The 22,577-nt window shown below is 41.7% G+C and overlaps 1 protein-coding gene and 1 long non-coding RNA gene across 2 annotated transcripts in view; both read right to left on the minus strand.

Moving 5' to 3' along the window:
* Window positions 1-1,058: 1,058 nt before the first annotated feature.
* On the minus strand, window positions 1,059-3,948 carry LOC115208410 (uncharacterized). Its single transcript, XR_003881167.1, has 2 exons — window positions 1,513-3,948; window positions 1,059-1,422 (listed from the first exon to the last, which is right to left on the minus strand). It is a non-coding gene; the product is annotated as an uncharacterized LOC115208410 (long non-coding RNA).
* Window positions 3,949-4,046: 98 nt separating this feature from the next.
* LOC115208415 (RNA binding protein fox-1 homolog 1) overlaps window positions 4,047-22,577 on the minus strand; it is a 35,456-nt gene continuing 16,925 nt past the window's right edge. Inside the window, exons 3-4 of the mRNA XM_029776463.1 lie at window positions 7,120-7,195; window positions 4,047-4,361 (exon numbers count right to left, since the gene is read on the minus strand). Coding sequence (XP_029632323.1) covers window positions 4,239-4,361; window positions 7,120-7,195 — 199 coding nt within the window. The 3' untranslated portion in view covers window positions 4,047-4,238. The remainder of the gene's footprint in view (window positions 4,362-7,119; window positions 7,196-22,577) is intronic.

The following is a 22,577-nucleotide window of genomic DNA, read 5'->3' on the forward strand; positions in this document are numbered from 1 at the left end:
TCTGAACAATACCTGATCTGATATATACCTAGTTTTAAATATACCTGTCTCTGAACAATACCTGATCTGATATATACCTGGTTTTAAATATACCTGTCTCTGAACAATACCTGATCTGATATATACCTGGTTTTAAATATACCTGTCTCTGAACAATACCTGATCTGATATATACCTAGTTTTAAATATACCTGTCTCTGAACAATACCTGATCTGATATATACCTGGTTTTAAATATACCTGGGTCTGAACAATACCTGATCTGATATATACCTGGTTTTAAATATACCTGGGTTGGAAATAATACCTGATCTGATATATACCTGGTTTTAAATATACCTGGGTCTGAACAATACCTGATCTGATATATACCTGGTTTTAAATATACCTGGGTTGGAAATAATACCTTAAATCACAAGTCACCATTCTCTCTTGTTTGGTCCTGTGTCTGAAGGAGTTTAAAAGGCAATGAGTTTTTCCTGACCATCTGATCTGACCAGGAACAACTCTGGGCCAGGAGATTCAATTCCATCTGGTCAGAACAGGAGAAACTATGGGCCAGGTAGGAATTCCGTTCCATCTGGTCAGAACAGGAGAAACTCTGGGCCAGGTGGCGATTCCATTTCATCTGGTCAGAAGAGGATAAACTATGGGCCAGGTGGGGATTCCATTTCATCTGGTCAGAAGAGGATAAACTATGGGCCAGGTGGAGATTCCATTTCATCTGGTCAGAAGAGGATAAACTATGGGCCAGGTGGGGATTCCATTCCATCTGGTCAGAAGAGGATAAACTATGGGCCAGGTGGGGATTCCATTTCATCTGGTCAGAACAGGATAAACTATGGGCCAGGTAGGAATTCCGTTCCATCTGGTCAGAACAGTAGAAACTCTGGGCCAGGTAGGAATTCCGTTCCATCTGGTCAGAACAGGAGAAACTCTGGGCCAGGTGGGGATTCCATTTCATCTGGTCAGAACAGGAGAAACTGGTAATTGTCTTCAGAAAATGTAAAGAAATAAATCAAAAGAGAGTGATAATATAATAGAGCCAGACAGTCTGCTTATCTTGACAAACTTTATTGATGGTTATTGTTAAGTGGAAGAACCATAGTGCATGCACATACAAGGACAGGGGAGGAAGTATCTGATCACAACACCTATGGAAGCAGAGGATGTAGAGGGTAGGGACAGAGACACGCGGTGGTGTAGCCAGGATACGTGTTGCCATGCCGACTGATGGTTCAGCAAACACAGGACAGGGACTTAACCCCCAGAATCTGCAGGATGGGGCTAAACCCCACAACCTGCCAACAGGAAGGGACTTAACCCCAGAACCTGCAGACTGGATGGGACTTAACCCCCAGAATCTGCAGGATGGGGCTAAATCCCACAACCTGCCAACAGGAAGGGACTTAACTCCATAACCTGCAGACTGGATGGGACTTAACCCCCAGAATCTGCAGGATGGGGCTAAATCCCACAACCTGCCAACAGGAAGGGACTTAACTCCATAACCTGCAGAATGGGGCTAAATCCCACAACCTGCCTTTTTCATCGGTCGCATTTCTGAATATTTTTTTTTCTTCTTATAAATACAAAACTGAGATATGTGACAAACACCTCTGATCAGGTTAAATTGTAAACAAGGTGTAGGAAGTAAGGAGGGAGGAAAGGAGGGAGGATATCAGGAAGTAAAGAGGGGTGGAAGGAAGTATTTATCTGAGTGAGGTGAGCTGGGCGTTTCCTCTCTCGCCCCTGGAGCACTTTAATCAACAACAGCTTCATATTTACATATACATCATCTTTTTCACAAGTCATATATATTTCTAATTTTCTCAATAATCAAAACAGTTTTTCAAAGTGTAAAGGCTGAGTTCTAGAAAATAACATTACAAAGGAGATCACATTAAAAATGATATCAAAACCCAAAAGAAAGACAAGTCAATGTAAAAAATAAAGCCTAACTAACAAACATCAGCAACTTAATGGACACTGTTTTACAGCCTAGTAGTAGTGAAGACCATGTACAGGCTGTGTGTGTGTCTGCAGAATAGCGCAGTTGACAAAAATGCCATGATAATATCTACATTATGATTGCATTACCATCTGCATTACTATCTGCATTACTATCTGCATTACTATCTGCATTACTTGTAGTGTGTCATTATACATCTGGATATGATGACACCATAAAAAACTGAGGAAAGCTTTCCCTAACCGTTGGTATAATAGCCTACATCTAAAACATTACAGTTGTGTATTTCGTGTTTAAGAGAACACCTTCATTGCACAGCTCAAACGTCTCCATTAATACATTGTAGTTATATATATATATATTTTGTTCAGCTTTCATCGGGTACAAATAATCAGTCGTATAATTTTTGGAAGAAAAAAAACGAAACAGAAAGGAAAAATAGAGAAGGTGAATATAGACATAATTTTTTTTTTTTAAATCTCTCCCATAATATAAAAGTCAGCAACTATATCAATGGATATACTGTAATTTCTATAAAAACAACATCTGTGTCAGTATCATTATTATTACTATGGGATGACCTACTCTATAAAGGGTTTTGACTAAAGGGACTAGATGATGGTTTCAACAGTAAACCCTCCATGGAGAAAAAAACACATGCCTCCCAAATGGCAACCTATTCCCTACTTAGTGCACTACTTTGAACAGGGCCCTATGGCACCCTATTCCCTATATAGTGCACTACTTTGACCAGAGGCATATAGGGCCCTATATTGGGAATAGGGGTCCATTTGGGAAGCAGACTCTCTGTCCTCTACCAATAATAAGTTATTCTCTGTAAAATCTGACTGTACACACAGATGGAACACCTCGGGAACATTTGAACCTTTGGCTTTGAGTGATAAACGATGACAATCACAACGATCATGATCTAATCCACACACCAACGTCCTCGCTGGCTAGCTAGCACGCTGCCGACAGTGCACCATTCACAAACAACTACTCCCCTCCAGCTCTCTCTTTCCCATCACCTGGTCTAATAATGACACAGCACTGTGTTGTGGCTTTATAGTACCCCATTTTACCCCCACCTCCCCTCCATCTCTCTCTTTCCCTTTACCTGGTCTAATTTTTATTTTAACTTCATTTAACTAGGCAAGTCAGTTGCGAACAAATTCTTATTTACAATGACGGCCTAGGAACAGTGGGTTAACTGCCTTGTTCAGGGGTAGAATGCAAGATTTTTACCTTGTCAGCTCGGGGACTCGATCTTGCAACTTTTCGGTGCCTTTCTAGTACCCCATTTAACCCCCACCTCCCCAACCCTAACGTTAATCCTAACCCTGAGCTTCAGCCCTAACCTAACCTCAACCTTAACCCTAATCTAATCCCAACCTTAACCCTAATCCTAACCATAACGCTTGCCCAGTCCTTAACTTTAACCCCAATCCAATCCTAACCTAACATAACCCCAACCTTAATCCTAATCCTAACCCTAACACTTGCCCAGTCCTTAACTTTAACCCCATTCCTAATCCTAACCCCAGTAGCTAGGAAACAACGTAGACGTTAACAGAGGGAATGTCAAAGGAATCCGAACCCTACAATCATGTAAACACTCTTACAAAACGGGATCACATTCTATGATGTATTTTACAGGATTGGTTTGTCTTTTCACGGAGCCCTAACAGTTGAAATGTGTCGTTTAATAATGGTAAGGTTTTAAATCTAGTAGCTCTTCTATAGCTCTACCAACACGGACAATCTACTAACCTTTACAAATTAAAAACCCACTGTATCAAAATGAACAGCACACAATATCTGAGGTATAAATATCCCTTCTTTTTAGTTGACTGATTTCCCTTTCTCTTAGGAGCTGCTAAAATCATGATCAACAGCATATATTGCAATACCCAGGCCTCAAAGTCCTCTCTCTCTCTCTCTCTCTCTCTCTCTCTCTCTCTCTCTCTCTCTCTCTCTCTCTCTCTCTCTCTCTCTCTCTCTCTATCTCTCTCTCTCTCTCTCCTCTCTCTCTCTCTCTCTCTCTCTCTCTCTCTCTCTCTCTCTCTCTCTCTCTCTCTCTCTCTCTCTCTCTCTCTCTCTCTCTCTCTCTCCTCTCTCTCTCTCTCTCTCATATACTGGTTTGTTGGTTGGTCGGTTGTGTCTCTGTCAGAAAGGATTGGTTGTTATTTGGTTGTGGGGAGGTTGGTTGGTTGGTAGGGTAGTAATTGGTTGTTGTATGGTTTTAGGGAGGTTGGTTGGTGGGTTAGTATGGGGCGAAGCGGCTGTAACCTCCCCTGTATATACTAGCCTGCAGGGAGGACAACACCAGACCCACGTCGTCAGCATGACTCCTCGTCTTGGCATCAGCCAACGGGGCAAACGCATTCTGAAACACAAAGGTATCCTGTATATAGTACTGTTCTTCTATAACATTGTGAAACACACACCACCATAACCATGTAAAGATCTAAAACACACACCTCCATAGAGATATTGTAAGCATTCTGAAACACACACGTAACCATAGAGATGATGTAAGCATTCTGAAACACACACGTAACCATAGAGATAATGTAGGCATTCTGAAACACACACATAACCATAGAGATAATGTAAGCATTCTGAAACACACACGTAACCATAGAGATAATGTAGGCATTCTGAAACACACACATAACCATAGAGATAATGTAATCATTCTGAAACACACACATAACCATAGAGATAATGTAAGCATTCTGAAACACACACATAACCATAGAGATAATGTAAGCATTCTGAAACACACACATAACCATAGAGATAATGTAAGCATTCTGAAACACACACATAACCATAGAGATAATGTAAGCATTCTGAAACACACACATAACCATAGAGATAATGTGTGAATATATATCAGCAATTTTACAATCGCAACGTTTTTATCAAAGTCAACAATTTCCCAGATATTATGTGAGGGCCTGAAAATTTGATGGATCGCTGCACTATTTACACATAAAACAGTCAAATCATTGCAATGTTATCACATTAAACTGACCCATCGCCGCAGAACAAAATGAGTACTTGCAATTTCAACCAATCACCACACTTTCACAGCATAATATGGTTAAATCAAGCCTCGCGTCAAAAACCTTTTCCCTCATCAGCGTATTTTCACAACAAATTGGACAAAATCATTGCATATTGCCATGCAAAATGTCAGAATTGCTGAAGCATAATCAAGCATTTTTACCTGCAAATATCACAGAAAATCCGAACACAATCGTGGAGACACTGATATATAGTAATGTACTTCTATAGCATTCTGAAACATATGCAGAACCATAGAGACATATGCAAATCATTCAGAAACATGCGTGACCATAGAGATAAACTGTATGGAAAGCATCTGAAACACACACGTAACCATAGAGATAAAATGTATGTAAAGCATCTGAAACACACAGGTAACCATATAGATAAATGTAAAGCATCTGAAACACACATGTAACCATATAGATAAACTGTATGTAAAGCGTCTGAAACACACACGTAACCATAGAGATAAACTGTATGTAAAGCATCTGAAACCCACAGGTAACCATAGAGATATATGTGAAGCATCTGAAACACACGCGTAACCACAGAGATATACTGTATATAAAGCATCTGAAACACAGGCGTAACCATAGAGATATATGTAAAGCATCTGAAACACACGCGCAACCATAGAGATATATGTAAAGCATCTGAAACACACGCGCAACTATAGAGATATATGTAAAGCATTCTGAAACACAGGCGTAACCATAGAGATATATGTAAAGCATCTGAAACACACGCGTAACCAAAGAGATATATGTAAAGCATTCTGAAACACGCGTAACCATAGAGATATATGTAAAGCATTCTGAAACACACACGTAACCATAGAGATATATGTAAAGCATTCTGAAACACGCGTAACCATAGAGATATATGTAAAGCATTTTTGAAACACGCATAACCATAGAGATATATGTAAAGCATTCTGAAACACACACGTAACCATAGAGATATATGTAAAGCATTCTGAAACACGCGTAACCATAGAGATATATGTAAAGCATTTTTGAAACACACACGTAACCATAGAGATATTCTTCTCATATATTTTTTTCTAATTCTATGCAAACAGCCATAAAGAGATGTACTGTATATGTAAAATTATGTACTGTATATGTAAAGGTATGTATTGTATATGTAAAGATATGTACTGTATATGTAAAGCACTTTTCTAAGTCTACTTGTGAAACTCATTGGCTGACTGCTGTGTAGAATAGCCTCCAAACACTACTTCCTGACCAGCTAACTGCCATTTACCGTTTGTTAGGTTACCGTTACAAACCCAGTGGGATGACATGGCCCCCCCCACATGCAGCGTGCACCAAGACACCTCATGCCAGCAGACATGCCAGGCCATCATGCCAGGGGCTACTCAGAGGGGTGAGAAACAATGGGTTAATACATGGAGAGATCATATAATAACATCAGTAATAACAACATCTACACCGTTCTCTTTTTGTTGTGTTTGACGGAATCACATCACAATGCATCATGCTTGTGTTAGCGGAGTAGATGTATTTGTCTGTCTGTCTGTCCGTCCGTTCGCATGCCCGCCCGCCCACCCGTCTGTCTGTCCCTCAGGGAGAGGGTGGGAGAGATGAAGAGGGACAGATTGAGGGAGAGGTGGATGAACGGAGGAAGACAAGGAAACACAGAAAAGCAAGAGAGAATGAAAAAAGACCTGATGGCAAGAGAGGAGAGGAGGAAGGCGAGAGAGAGAGAGGAGGAAGGAAGGGGAGACAGAGAGAGACGAGGAAAGAGACAGAGAGAGACAAGGAAAGAGACAGAGAGAGAGGAGGAAGGAAGGGGAGACATATAGAGAGAGGAGGAAGGAAGGGGAGACAGAGAGAGGAGGAAAGAAGAGGAGACAGAGAGAGAGGATGAAGGAAGGGGAGACAGAGAGAGAAGGAAAGAAGGGGAGACAGAGAGAGGTAGATAGAGGGGAATAGTGTGACAGAGATAAAGAGAGGCAGAGGAGAGAGAGATGTAGAGAGGGAGTGAGAGAAGGACAGAAAGAGATAGAGAGAGAGACAGAGGTGTGTGAGTGTGTGTTTTACCATGGCACCAATGCTGTATGTGGCTGCTGGAGCAAGTGGGTGGTTGTAGGGGTCCGCAGCATATACTGGTCCGTAACTATGGAAACACATGAGACAACAACAAACACCATCAGTACCCATCATCAAAACCAAACACACACACACACACACACATAAACACACACACAGTACATCAATGTCTTGTACGTGTTCTGTAACTCTTAGGATTCATTTGAATGGAGTCAAAGTCACATGTAACAGCCATCTCAGTGCAGAAACAGAAGACTCAGCATCTGTGAATGTATGAAACAACTTTGAACCATCTCAGTGCAGAAACAGAAGACTCAGCATCTGTGAATATCCTCCAGTACATAAAAAAGGTCATAACCTTCTTTCCTACTACATCTCAAGACGTTTAATAAGAAATTAAAAAACAGAAGAACATTGGCTTTATATGTCATAGTGAATACAGCAGGTTTTACCCTAACAAGAAAAGGATTGGTCACTTTTTCATATTGAGAGAGCGAGAGTGACAGAGACAGACAGACAGAGAGACAGACAGAAAAACAGATAGAGAGACAGACACAGAGACAGAGCGACAAAGAAAGAGAAAGCGCAGACCGACAAAAAGAACAAGAGTTTGTGAGAGATTTCAAAAGAAAGAACAGAGTTACAGGGACAGAGATAGAGAGAAAGAACAGAGATAGAGGGACAGAGATAGAGAGAGAGACAGAGATAGAGAGACAGAGATAGAGAGAAATTACAGAGTTAGAGGGACAGAGATAGAGGGACAGAGATAGAGAGACAGAGATAGAGGGAGAGACAGAGATAGAGAGAAATTACAGAGTTAGAGAGACAGAGATAGAGAGAGAGACAGAGATAGAGAGAAATTACAGAGTTAGAGAGACAGAGATAGAGAGAAAGAACAGAGATAGAGGGACAGAGATAGAGAGAAAGAACAGAGATAGAGAGACAGAGATAACGAGAAAAAACAGAGATAGAGAGACAGAGATAGAGAGAAAGAACAGAGATAGAGGGACAGAGATAGAGAGACAGAGATAGAGGGAGAGACAGAGATAGAGAGAAATTACAGAGTTAGAGAGACAGAGATAGAGAGAAAGAACAGAGATAGAGAGACAGAGATAGAGAGAAAGAACAGAGATAGAGGGACAGAGATAGTGTGAAAGAACAGAGATAGAGGGACAGAGATAGAGAGAAAGAACAGAGATAGAGGGACAGAGATAGAGAGAGAGACAGAGATAGAGAGAAATTACAGAGTTAGAGAGACAGAGATAGAGAGAAAGAACAGAGATAGAGGGACAGAGATAGTGTGAAAGAACAGAGATAGAGGGACAGAGATAGAGAGAAAGAACAGAGATAGAGAGACAGAGATAGAGAGAAAGAACAGAGATAGAGAGACAGAGATAACGAGAAAAAACAGAGATAGAGAGACAGAGATAGAGAGAAAGAACAGAGATAGAGAGACAGAGAGGAAGAACTGAGTTAGAGGGACAGAGATAGCGAGAAAGAACAGAGTTAGAGAGACAGAGATAGAGAGAAAGAACAGAGATAGAGGGACAGAGATAGAGAGAAAGAACAGTTAGAGAGAAAGAACGAAAGAAAGAGAGACAGGGAGACAGACAGAGAGACATACAGGGAGACATACAAATAGACAGACAGAGATACAGAGAGACAGAGATACAGAGAGACAGACAGGGACACAGACAGACAGAGACAGAGAGAGAGAGAGAGAGAGAGAGAGAGAGAGACAGACAGACAGACAGACAGACAGACAGACAGACAGACAGACAGACAGACACGGACGGACGGACGGACGGACGGACGGACGGACGGACGGACGGACGGACGGACAGAAAGAGAGACAGAGAGACAGAGATACAGAGAGACAGACAGGGACACAGACAGACAGAGACAGACAGAGAGAGAGAGAGAGACAGACAGACGGACAGACGGATGGACGGACAAACGGACAGACGGACAGAGAGACAGAGAGACAGAGACAGACAGAGATACAGATGGACAGACATCTTAAAACTAAAACCCCCAGAGAGCGGTTCCATATCCCAGAGTTCTGAGGGGCAGTGAGCAGAAGCGTTGGCGATAGCAGAGTTCTAATCTCCCCTCTGAGCCTGACTGCCCGCGCATACTGATAACAGCCAATCAGCAGCCTGGCTTGCAAATATAAATAAGCTGATTTGCATACGGGCCCAGCGCTGTGCGATTAGGCTCAGTTAATTCCCATTAGTTTTGGACATTGTGTATGTGTGCTTGTGTGTGTGTGTGTCTGCGTGCGTGTGTCTGTGTGCGTATGTGTGTTAATCCCCATTACATTTGGATGGTGTTATTCAGTCTCACCTGCTCTACTATACTGACCTACAGTCTCTACTATACTGACCTACAGTCTCTACTATACTGACCTACAGTCTACTGACCTACAGTCTCTACTATACTGACCTACAGTCTCTACTATACTGACCTACAGACTCTACTATACTGACCTACAGTCTCTACTATACTGACCTACAGTCTACTGACCTACAGTCTCTACTATACTGACCTTCAGTCTCTACTATACAGACCTACAGTCTCCTCTATTGTACTGACCTACAGTCTACTGACCTACAGTCTCTACTATACTGACCTACAGTCTCGACTATACTGACCTACAGTCTCTACTATACTGACCTACAGTCTCGACTATACTGACCTACAGTCTCTACTATACTGACCTACAGTCTACTGACCTACAGTCTCTATTATACAGACCTACAGTCTCTACTATACTGACCTACAGTCTACTGACCTACAGTCTCTACTATACTGACCTACAGACTCTACTATACTGACCTACAGTCTACTGACCTACAGCCTCTACTATACTGACCTACAGTCTCTACTATACTGAACTACAGTCTCTACTGCACTGACCTTCAGTACAGTCTCTACTATACTGACCTAGAGTCTCTACTATACTGAAATACATCACCTACAATACTGACCTACAGTCTCTAATATACTGACCTACAGTCTCTACTATACTGACCTACAGTCTACTGACCTACAGTCTCTACTATACTGACCTACAGTCTCGACTATACTGACCTAAAGTCTTTACTATACTGACCTACAGTCTCTACTATACTGACCTACAGTCTCTACTATACGGACCTACAGTACAGTCTCTACTATACTAACCTACAGTCTCTACTATACTGACCTACAGTCTCTACTATACTGACCTACAGTCTCTACTACACTGACCTACAGTCTCTACTATACTGACCTACAGTCTACTGACCTACATTCTCTACTTTACTGACCTACAGTCTCTACTATACTGACCTACAGTCTACTGACCTACAGCCTCTACTACACTGACCTACAGTCTCTACTATACTGACATACAGTCTCTACTATACTGAACTACAGTCTACTTACCTACAGTCTCTACTATACTGACCTACAGTCTCTACTATACTGACCTACAGTCCACTGACCTACAGTCTCTACTATACTGACCTACAGTCTCTACTATACTGACCTACAGTCTACTGACCTACAGTCTCTACTATACTGACCTACAGTCTACTGACCTACAGCCTCTACTATACTGACCTACAGTCTCTACTATACTGACATACAGTCTCTACTATACTGACCTACAGTCTCTACTATACGGACCTACAGTACAGTCTCTACTATACTAACCTACAGTCTCTACTATACTGACCTACAGTCTCTACTATACTGACCTACAGTCTCTACTACACTGACCTACAGTCTCTACTATCCTGACCTACAGTCTACTGACCGACATTCTCTACTTTACTGACCTACATTCTCTACTATACTGACCTACAGTCTACTGACCTACAGTCTCTACTATACTGACCTACAGTCTCGACTATACTGACCTACAGTCTCTACTATACTGACCTACAGTCTACTGACCTACAGCCTCTACTACACTGACCTACAGTCTCTACTATACTGACATACAGTCTTTACTATACTGAACTACAGTCTACTTACCTACAGTCTCTACTATACTGACCTATAGTCTCTACTATACTGACCTACAGTCCACTGACCTACAGTCTCTACTATACTGACCTACAGTCTCTACTATACTGACCTACAGTCTACTGACCTACAGTCTCTACTATACTGACCTACAGTCTACTGACCTACAGACTCTACTATACTGACCTCCAGTCTCTACTATACTGACCTACAGTCTCTACTATACTGACCTACAGTCTACTGACCTACAGCCTCTACTATACTGACCTACAGTCTCTACTATACTGACATACAGTCTCTACTATACTGACCTACAGTCCACTGACCTACAGTCTCTACTATACTGACCTACAGTCTCTACTATACTGACCTACAGTCTACTGACCTACAGTCTCTACTATACTGACCTACAGTCTACTGACCTACAGTCTCTACTATACTGACCTCCAGTCTCTACTATACTGACCTACAGTCTCTACTATACTGACCTACAGCCTACTGACCTACAGTCTCTACTGTACTGACCTACAGTCTCTACTGTACTGACCTACAGTCTCTACTATACTGACCTACAGTCTCGACTATATTTACCTACAGTCTCTACTATACTGACATACAGTCTCTACTATACTCACCTACAGTCTCTACTATACTGACCTACAGTCTCTACTATACTGACCTACAGTCTACTGACCTACAGTCTCTACTATACTGACCTACAGTCTACTGACCTACAGCTACTACTATACTGACCTACAGTCTCTATTATACTGACCTACAGTCTGTACTATACTGACCTACAGTCTCTACTATACTGACCTACAGTCTCTACTATACTGACCTACAGTCTACTGACCTACAGTCTCTACTATACTGACCTACAGTCTCGACTATACTGACCTACAGTCTCTACTATACTGACCTACAGTCTCTACTATACTGACCTACAGTCTCTACTATACTGACCTACAGTCTCTACTATACTGACCTAGAGTCTCTACTATACTGACCTACAGCCTACTGACCTACAGCCTCTACTATACTGACCTACAGTCTCTACTATACTGACCTACAGTCTCGACTATACTGACCTACAGTCTCGACTATACTGACCTACAGTCTTTACTATACTGACCTACAGTCTCTACTATACTGACCTACAGTCTCTACTATACTGACCTACAGTCTCTACTATACGGACCTACAGTACAGTCTCTACTATACTAACCTACAGTCTCTACTATACTGACTTACAGTCTCTACTATACTGACATACAGTCTCTACTATACTGACCTACAGTCTCTACTATACTGACCTACAGTCTACTGACCTACATCCTCTACTATACTGACCTACAGTCTCTACTATACTGACCTACAGTCTCTACTATACTGACCTACAGTCTCTACTGCACTGACCTTCAGTACAGTCTCTACTATACTGACCTAGAGTCTCTACTACACTGACCTACAGCCTACTGACCTACAGCATCTACTATACTGACCTACAGTCTCTACTATACTGACCTAAAGTACAGTCTCTACTATACTAACCTACAGTCTCTACTATACTGACCTACAGCCTACTGACCTACAGTCTCTACTATACTGACCTACAGTCTCTACTATACTGACCTACAGTCTCTACTGCACTGACCTTCAGTACAGTCTCTACTATACTGACCTAGAGTCTCTACTATACTGAAATACATCACCTACTATACTGACCTACAGTCTCTACTATACTGACATACAGTCTCTACTATACTGACCTACAGTCTCTACTATACTGACCTACAGTCTCTACTATACTGAGCTACAGTCTCTACTATACTGACCTACAGTCTACTGACCTACAGTCTCTACTATACTGACCTATAGTCTCTACTATACTGACCTACAGTCTACTGACCTACAGTCTCTACTATACTGACCTACAGTCTCGACTATACTGACCTACAGTCTCTACTATACTGACCTACAGTCTCTACTATACGGACCTACAGTACAGTCTCTACTATACTAACCTACAGTCTCTACTATACTGACCTACAGTCTCTGCTACACTGACCTTCAGTACAGTCTCTACTATACTGACCTACAGTCTCTACTATACTGACCTACAGTCTCTAAAATACTGACATACAGTCTCTACTACACTGACCTGCAGTACAGTCTCTACTATACTGACCTACAGTATCTACTATTCTGACCTACAGTCTCTACTATACTGACCTACAGTCTCTACTATACTGACCTACAGTCTCTAGTATACTGAAATACAGTCTCTACTATACTGACCTTTAGTCTCTACTGTACTGACCTTCAGTCTCTACTGTACTGACCTACAGTCTCTACTATACTGACCTACAGTCTCTACTGCACTGACCTTCAGTACAGTCTCTACTATACTGACCTAGAGTCTCTACTATACTGAAATACATCACCTACTATACTGACCTACAGTCTCTACTATACTGACATACAGTCTCTACTATACTGACCTACAGTCTCTACTATACTGACCTACAGTCTCTACTATACTGAGCTACAGTCTCTACTATACTGACCTACAGTCTACTGACCTACAGTCTCTACTATACTGACCTATAGTCTCTACTATACTGACCTACAGTCTACTGACCTACAGTCTCTACTATACTGACCTACAGTCTCGACTATACTGACCTACAGTCTCTACTATACTGACCTACAGTCTCTACTATACGGACCTACAGTACAGTCTCTACTATACTAACCTACAGTCTCTACTATACTGACCTACAGTCTCTGCTACACTGACCTTCAGTACAGTCTCTACTATACTGACCTACAGTCTCTACTATACTGACCTACAGTCTCTAAAATACTGACATACAGTCTCTACTACACTGACCTGCAGTACAGTCTCTACTATACTGACCTACAGTATCTACTATTCTGACCTACAGTCTCTACTATACTGACCTACAGTCTCTACTATACTGACCTACAGTCTCTAGTATACTGAAATACAGTCTCTACTATACTGACCTTTAGTCTCTACTGTACTGACCTTCAGTCTCTACTGTACTGACCTACAGTCTCTACTATACTGGCCTAGAGTCTCTACTACACAGACCTGCAGTCTCTACTACACTGACCTGCAGCAAAGTCTCTACTATACTGAGCTACAGTCTCCTAACAGCCAAATGTAGTTTATCACTAATAGTGGTTCCTAATAGAGCATCAGTCATAGATGACACCAGTTGTTATAACTGCTAATGACATAGTAAATCATGACACCAGCTGTTATAGCTGCTAATGACATAGTAAATCATGACACCAGTTATTATAACTGCTAATGACATAGTACATCATGACACCAGTTGCTATAACTGCTAATGACATAGTAAATCATGACACAAGTTGTTATAACTGCTTATGACATGGTAAATCATGACACCAGTTGGTAAAACAGCTAATGACATGGTAAATCATGACACCAGTTGTTATAACAGCTAATGACATGGTAAATCATGACACCAGTTATTATAACAGCTAATGACATAGTAAATCATGACACCAGTTATAACTGCTAATGACATAGTAAACCTTGACAGCAGTTGTTATGCCTGCTAATGAAATATTAAATCCTTTTCATGACAACTCTACGAAGCTCTACAAAGGGCCTGCCATCATAATACCAGTTGTCGCTACTATACTGACCCACAGTCTCTACTATACTGATCTACAGTCTCTACTATACTGACCTACAGTCTCTACTATGCTGACCTGCAGTTTCTACTAAACTGACCTATAGCCTACTGACCTACAGTCTCTACTATACTGACCTACAGTCTCTACTATACTGACCTACAGTCTCTACTATACTGACCTACAGTCTCTACTATACTGACCTACAGTCTCTACTATGCTGACCTGCCGTTTCTACTATACTGACCTATAGTCTACTGACCTACAGTCTCTACTATACTGACCTAGAGTCTCTACTATACTGAAATACAGTCTCAACTATACTGAAATATAGTCTCTACTATACTGACCTACAGTCTCTACTATACTGACCTACAGTTTCTACTATACTGACCTATAGTCTACTGACCTACAGTCTCTACTATACTGACCTACAGTCTCTACTATACTAACCTACAGTCTCTACTACACTGACCTACAGTCTCTACTACACTGATCTGCAGTCTCTACTACACTGACCTGCAGTACAGTCTCTACTATACTGAGCTACATTCTCTACTATACTGACCTACAGTCTCTACTACACTGACCTACAGTCTCTACTACACTGACCTACAGTCTCTACTACACTGACCTGCAGTCTCTACTACACTGACCTGCAGTACAGTCTCTACTATACTGAGCTACATTCTCTACTAACAGCCAGTGGTAGTTTATCACTAATACTGGTTCCTAATAGACCATCAGTCATAGATGACACCAGTTGTTGTAACTGCTAATGACATAGTAAATCTTGACACCAGCTGTTATAACTGCTAATGACATAGTAAATCATGACACCAGTTGTTATAACTGCTAATTACATTTTACATCATGACACCAGTTGTTATAACTGCTAATGACATAGTAAATCATGACACAATTTGTTATAACTGCTTATGACATGGTAAATCATGACACCAGTTGTTAAAACAGCTAATGACATGGTAAATAATGACACCAGTTGTTATAACTGCTAATGACATAGCAAATCATGACACCAGTTGTTATATCTGCTAATGACATAGTAAATCCTGTTCATGACAACTCTACGAAGCTCTACAAAGGGCCTGCCATTAGACATCATGATACCAGTTGTTATAACTGCTAATGAAATAGTGAATCCTGTTCATGACAACTGACTACGAAGCTCTACGAAGGGCCTTCTATGAGACATCATGACACCAGTTGTAATATCTGCTAGGGTGAGGATGAGAGACAGAGAGAGAGAGCGATGGAGAGAGAGACAAGAGAGAGATAGAGGGAGAGACAGAGAGAGAAAGTGAGAGAGAGACGAGAGAGAGAGAGAGAGAAGAGAGAGAGCGAGAGAGTGACAGAGGGACAGAGGGAGAGAGGGAGAGAGGGACAGAGAGAGAGAGAGAGAGAGAGAGAGAGGGGGTGATGTAATTTGATACTGAGTTGTATTCTATATCCTATCTGTATTTATGATTACCTGTAGAGGTGTTACAAGACATTTCATCTGCTGCAAGGAGGAGCAAATTATTTCTGCAAGAGAAGATAAGATTCACAATAGCACTGTGCTTTCTGAGGGGAGATCTGGGGAGGGGGAGGGAGGAGAGGGGAAGACGGGGGCATGGAGGGTAAGGAGGTGGGGGGAAGATTCACAATACACCTGTGCTGTCTGAGGGGTAAAATCTGGAGAGGGGGAGGGGAGGATAAGACAGGAGGAAAGAGAAGATGGGATGGGGGAGGGACGTGGGGAAGGGCGTTGGGAGAGTGTGGGAGGGATGAATCAGAGATGGAGGGGTAGAGGATGAAGTGAAGAAGAGGTATAGGGAGAAAGAGGGATGATATAGAGGAGAGGATGGGACAAAGGATTTCATTTGAAAAGTAGAGAATCTGAAGCATTATAAATATGAAAACTATGTCAATATGAAGCAGAGAGGACTATTACTCTAGCTCTCTAACAGTCCTCCCCAGAAACATGTCAATATGAAGCAGAGAGGAGCGTTACTCTAGCTCTCTAACAGTCCTCCCCAGAAACATGTCAATATGAAGCAGAGAGGACTATTATTCTAGCTCTCTAACAGTCCTCCCCAGAAACATGTCAATATGAAGCAGAGAGAGAGGAGCGTTACTCTAGCTCTCTAACAGTCCTCCCCAGAAACATGTCAATATGAAGCAGAGAGGACTGTTACTCTAGCTCTCTAACAGTCCTCCCCAGAAACATGTCAATATGAAGCAGAGAGGACTGTTACTCTAGCTCTCTAACAGTCCTCCCCAGAAACATGTCAATATGAAGCAGAGAGGACTATTACTCTAGCTCTCTAACAGTCCTCCCCAGAAACATGTCAATATGAAGCAGAGAGAGAGGAGCGTTACTCTAGCTCTCTAACAGTCCTCCCCAGAAACATGTCAATATGAAGCAGAGAGGACTGTTACTCTAGCTCTCTAACAGTCCTCCCCAGAAACATGTCAATATGAAGCAGAGAGGACTATTACTCTAGCTCTCTAACAGTCCTCCCCAAAAACATGTCAATATGAAGCAGAGAGAGAGGAGCTTTACTCTAGCTCTCTAACAGTCCTCCCCAGAAACATGTCAATATGAAGCAGAGAGGAGCGTTACTCTAGCTCTCTAACAGTCCTCCCCAGAAACATGTCAATATGAAGCAGAGAAGACTGTTACTCTAGCTCTCTAACAGTCCTCCCCAGAAACATGTCAATATGAAGCAGAGAGGAGTGTTACTCTAGCTATCTAACAGTCCTCCCCAGAAACATGTCAATATGAAGCAGAGAGGACTGTTACTCTAGCTCTCTAACAGTCCTCCCCAGAAACATGTCAATATGAAGCAGAGAGGACTATTACTCTAGCTCTCTAACAGTCCTCCCCAGAAACATGTCAATATGAAGCAGAGAGAGAGGAGCTTTACTCTAGCTCTCTAACAGTCCTCCCCAGAAACATGTCAATATGAAGCAGAGAGAGAGGAGCTTTACTCTAGCTCTCTAACAGTCCTCCCCAGAAACATGTCAATATGAAGCAGAGAGGAGCGTTACTCTAGCTCTCTAACAGTCCTCCCCAGAAACATGTCAATATGAAGCAGAGAAGACTGTTACTCTAGCTCTCTAACAGTCCTCCCCAGAAACATGTCAATATGAAGCAGAGAGGAGTGTTACTCTAGCTATCTAACAGTCCTCCCCAGAAACATGTCAATATGAAGCAGAGAGGACTGTTACTCTAGCTCTCTAACAGTCCTCCCCAGAAACATGTCAATATGAAGCAGAGAGGACTGTTACTCTAGCTCTCTAACAGTCCTCCCCAGAAACATGTCAATATGAAGCAGAGAGGACTATTATTCTAGCTCTCTAACAGTCCTCCCCAGAAACATGTCAATATGAAGCAGAGAGAGAGGAGCGTTACTCTAGCTCTCTAACAGTCCTCCCCAGAAACATGTCAATATGAAGCAGAGAGAGAGGAGCGTTAATCTAGCTCTCTAACAGTCCTCCCCAGAAACATGTCAATATGAAGCAGAGAGGACTGTTACTCTAGCTCTCTAACAGTCCTCCCCAGAAACATGTCAATATGAAGCAGAGAGGACTATTACTCTAGCTCTCTAACAGTCCTCCCCAGAAACATGTCAATATGAAGCAGAGAGAGAGGAGCTTTACTCTAGCTCTCTAACAGTTCTCCCCAGAAACATGTCAATATGAAGCAGAGAGAGAGGAGCTTTACTCTAGCTCTCTAACAGTCCTCCCCAGAAACATGTCAATATGAAGCAGAGAGGAGCGTTACTCTAGCTCTCTAACAGTCCTCCCCAGAAACATGTCAATATGAAGCAGAGAAGACTGTTACTCTAGCTCTCTAACAGTCCTCCCCAGAAACATGTCAATATGAAGCAGAGAGGACTGTTACTCTAGCTCTCTAACAGTCCTCCCCAGAAACATGTCAATATGAAGCAGAGAGGACTGTTACTCTAGCTCTCTAACAGTCCTCCCCAGAAACATGTCAATATGAAGCAGAGAGGACTATTATTCTAGCTCTCTAACAGTCCTCCCCAGAAACATGTCAATATGAAGCAGAGAGAGAGGAGCGTTACTCTAGCTCTCTAACAGTCCTCCCCAGAAACATGTCAATATGAAGCAGAGAGAGAGGAGCGTTAATCTAGCTCTCTAACAGTCCTCCCCAGAAACATGTCAATATGAAGCAGAGAGGACTGTTACTCTAGCTCTCTAACAGTCCTCCCCAGAAACATGTCAATATGAAGCAGAGAGAGAGGAGCTTTACTCTAGCTCTCTAACAGTTCTCCCCAGAAACATGTCAATATGAAGCAGAGAGAGAGGAGCTTTACTCTAGCTCTCTAACAGTCCTCCCCAGAAACATGTCAATATGAAGCAGAGAGGAGCGTTACTCTAGCTCTCTAACAGTCCTCCCCAGAAACATGTCAATATGAAGCAGAGAAGACTGTTACTCTAGCTCTCTAACAGTCCTCCCCAGAAACATGTCAATATGAAGCAGAGAGGACTATTACTCTAGCTCTCTAACAGTCCTCCCCAGAAACATGTCAATATGAAGCAGAGAGGACTATTATTCTAGCTCTCTAATGACATTGGCAGCTGTAAGATTTGTGTTCAATTTCCAAAAAGACAAGACTTGTAGCTTTTTAAATGAAACCCCCCAAACTCCCTGGGCCCTGTAAAGGGCTCAAAACAACCGCTCAGAATTTAACAGGTTTTAATAACTAAAGCTGCAATATGTTACTTTTTTGGCAACCCAACAAAATTCACATAGAAATGTGAGTCATTGCTCTGTCATTCTCATTGGTAGATCTGTTCTATGTGAGCTATTTCCCTTCTTAAGTTTTTATTTTTTGCATTTTTTTCCCCAGGTTTGTACACCAGCTTCAAACAGCTGAAAAAACAATATTTTTGATTATGGAAAATATATTTAGACTGTACAAAGATTCTCTACACTATATTTGCTTGTTTTGTCACATAAACTGAAATTAGGTGAACGGATCCCTCCGGGACACTGTCATTACGCACAGCTGGTCCCTATTCCCATTGATTAGTAATTGTATAGTGGGTCCCTTGTTCACAACGGTCTAGTCCATTATTGTTACAATGTCCGTTGGTCGTGTGAGTACCTGTGCTGTGTTGTTTTGACTTTCATGCGGCTTGTATTGCGCAGATGATTATGGGTCTCGTCCCGTGTTGTATCATTGTGTGTGTGTATGTTATGGGTCTCGTCCCGTGTTGTATCATTGTGTGTGTATGTTACGGGTCTCGTCCCGTGTTGTATCATTGTGTGTGTGTATGTTACGGGTCTCGTCCCGTGTTGTATCATTGTGTGTGTGTATGTTACGGGTCTCGTCCCGTGTTGTATCATTGTGTGTGTGTGTGTGTGTGTGTATGTTACGGGTCTCGTCCCATGTTGTATCATTGTGTGTGTGTATGTTATGGGTCTCGTCACATGTTGTATCATTGTGTGTGTGTGTGTGTTACGGGTCTCGTCCCATGTTGTATCGTTGTGTGTGTGTATGTTACGGGTCTCGTCCCGTGTTGTATCATTGTGTGTGTGTATGTTATGGGTCTCGTCACATGTTGTATCATTGTGTGTGTGTGTGTTACGGGTCTCGTCCCATGTTGTATCGTTGTATGTGTGCATGTTACGGGTCTCGTCCCGTGTTGTATCATTGTGTGTGTGTGTGTATGTTACGGGTCTCGTCCCGTGTTGTATCATTGTGTGTGTGTGTGTGTATGTTACGGGACTCGTCCCGTGTTGTATCATTGTGTGTGTATGTTACGGGTCTCGTCCCGTGTTGTATCATTGTGTGTGTGTGTATGTTACGGGTCTCGTCCTGTGTTCTATCATTGTGTGTGTGTTCGGGTCTCGTCCCGTGTTGTATCATTGTGTGTGTATGTTACTGGTCTCATCCTGTGTATTTATTAGAGGTACTCCTCGCTCTTTTGTTTGGGTTTCAACCCTGTGTTTTGTATACGTGTTTGTTTGGTCTTCTTCCCCGTGCCTTTACATGGCACGCTGTAATATGGGTATAATAAAAAAACCTATTACGCATTCCTGTGCCTGTCTCCCGATCCTTATACCAACGTGACAGAACTATTAGAATTTTAGCAACCAGGAAATGACGGAGCGATTTGTGCACGGTGCACCTTTAATAATGCAGCAGAGACCAATAGCATGCAGATTTACTCAGCCCATCTCTATCACGGCAGGTAGCTGGTTAGAGCAAACTCTAGAAAACACACTTAGAACCCAATTAGAAAAACCTCTAGAGAACACACGTAGAATCCACTTAGAACACTCTCTAGAGAACACATTTAGACCCCTCTTAGAACTTAGAACACCCTCTAGAGAACACACTTAGAACCCACTTAGAACTTAGAACACTCTCTAGAGAACACATTTAGACCCCTCTTAGAACTTAGAACACCCTCTACAGAACACACTTAGAACCCACTTAGAATTTAGAACACACTCTACAGAACCCACTTAGAACTTAGAACACACTCTCCAATAAAACATGACAGAATTGCCACAATGACTGATATACACGAAGAGCGCATGACCAATACCACCATGCAACACAACCTCAACATACCTGGTATAAAACAACACTATGTATTGCAACACAACCTCAACACGCCTGGTATAAAACAACACTATGTATTGCAACACAACCTCAACACGCCTGGTATAAAACAACACTATGTATTGCAACACAACCTCAACACGCCTGGTATAAAACAACACTATGTATTGCAACACAACCTCAACACGCCTGGTATAAAACAACACTAGGTATTGCAACACAACCTCAACACGCCTGGTATAAAACAACACTATGTATTGCAACACAACCTCAACACGCCTGGTATAAAACAACACTATGTATTGCAACACAACCTCAACACGCCTGGTATAAAACAACACTATGTATTTACATGTATTTGTTATATCGCACTGTTGTATAACATGGCTGTACACTGCCACAAATCAAAGGTTATTCTAAGTCAATTTCACTTGGTTCTCGACATACTTTACAAAAAGAGGCATAAACAAAGAGGAGAGTAACGTGTGAGATATCTAGAGTCATGTCTAAACAGATCTCCCAGGTTTAAGGCAGAGAATATAACAGAAAGAGGCATGCACTACTGTTCCATGTTAAGTATCTACTATCTATCTAACACCACAGTACTGTCTACTGTTCCATGTTAAATATCTACATCTAACACCACAGTACTGTCTACTGTTCCATGTTAAATATCTACATCTAACACCACAGTACTGTCTACTGTTCCATGTTAAATATCTACATCTAACACCACAGCACTGTCTACTGTTCCATGTTAAATATCTACATCTAACACCACAGTACTGTCTACTGTTCCATGTTAAATATCTACATCTAACACCACAGTACTGTCTACTGTTCCATGTTAAATATCTACATCTAACACCACAGTACTGTCTACTGTTCCATGTTAAATATCTACATCTAACACCACAGTAATGTCTACTGTTCCATGCTAAATATCTACATCTAACACCTGTCGTGTCTTTGGGTACCATTAAACTGAAGATAGGTTGATCAATTAACTCCCTGTAATTATTATCACTCGATTAAACTGATTAATTGTTTAATTGTAATTAACTAGGAGATCGGGGCACCAAGAAAAATATTCAGATTACAAAGTTATAATTTTACTAATATAACTTTCCT

The sequence above is a fragment of the Salmo trutta genome, chromosome 1 (genome assembly GCF_901001165.1).
Source record: "Salmo trutta chromosome 1, fSalTru1.1, whole genome shotgun sequence".
Taxonomy (NCBI): Eukaryota; Metazoa; Chordata; class Actinopteri; order Salmoniformes; family Salmonidae; genus Salmo; species Salmo trutta.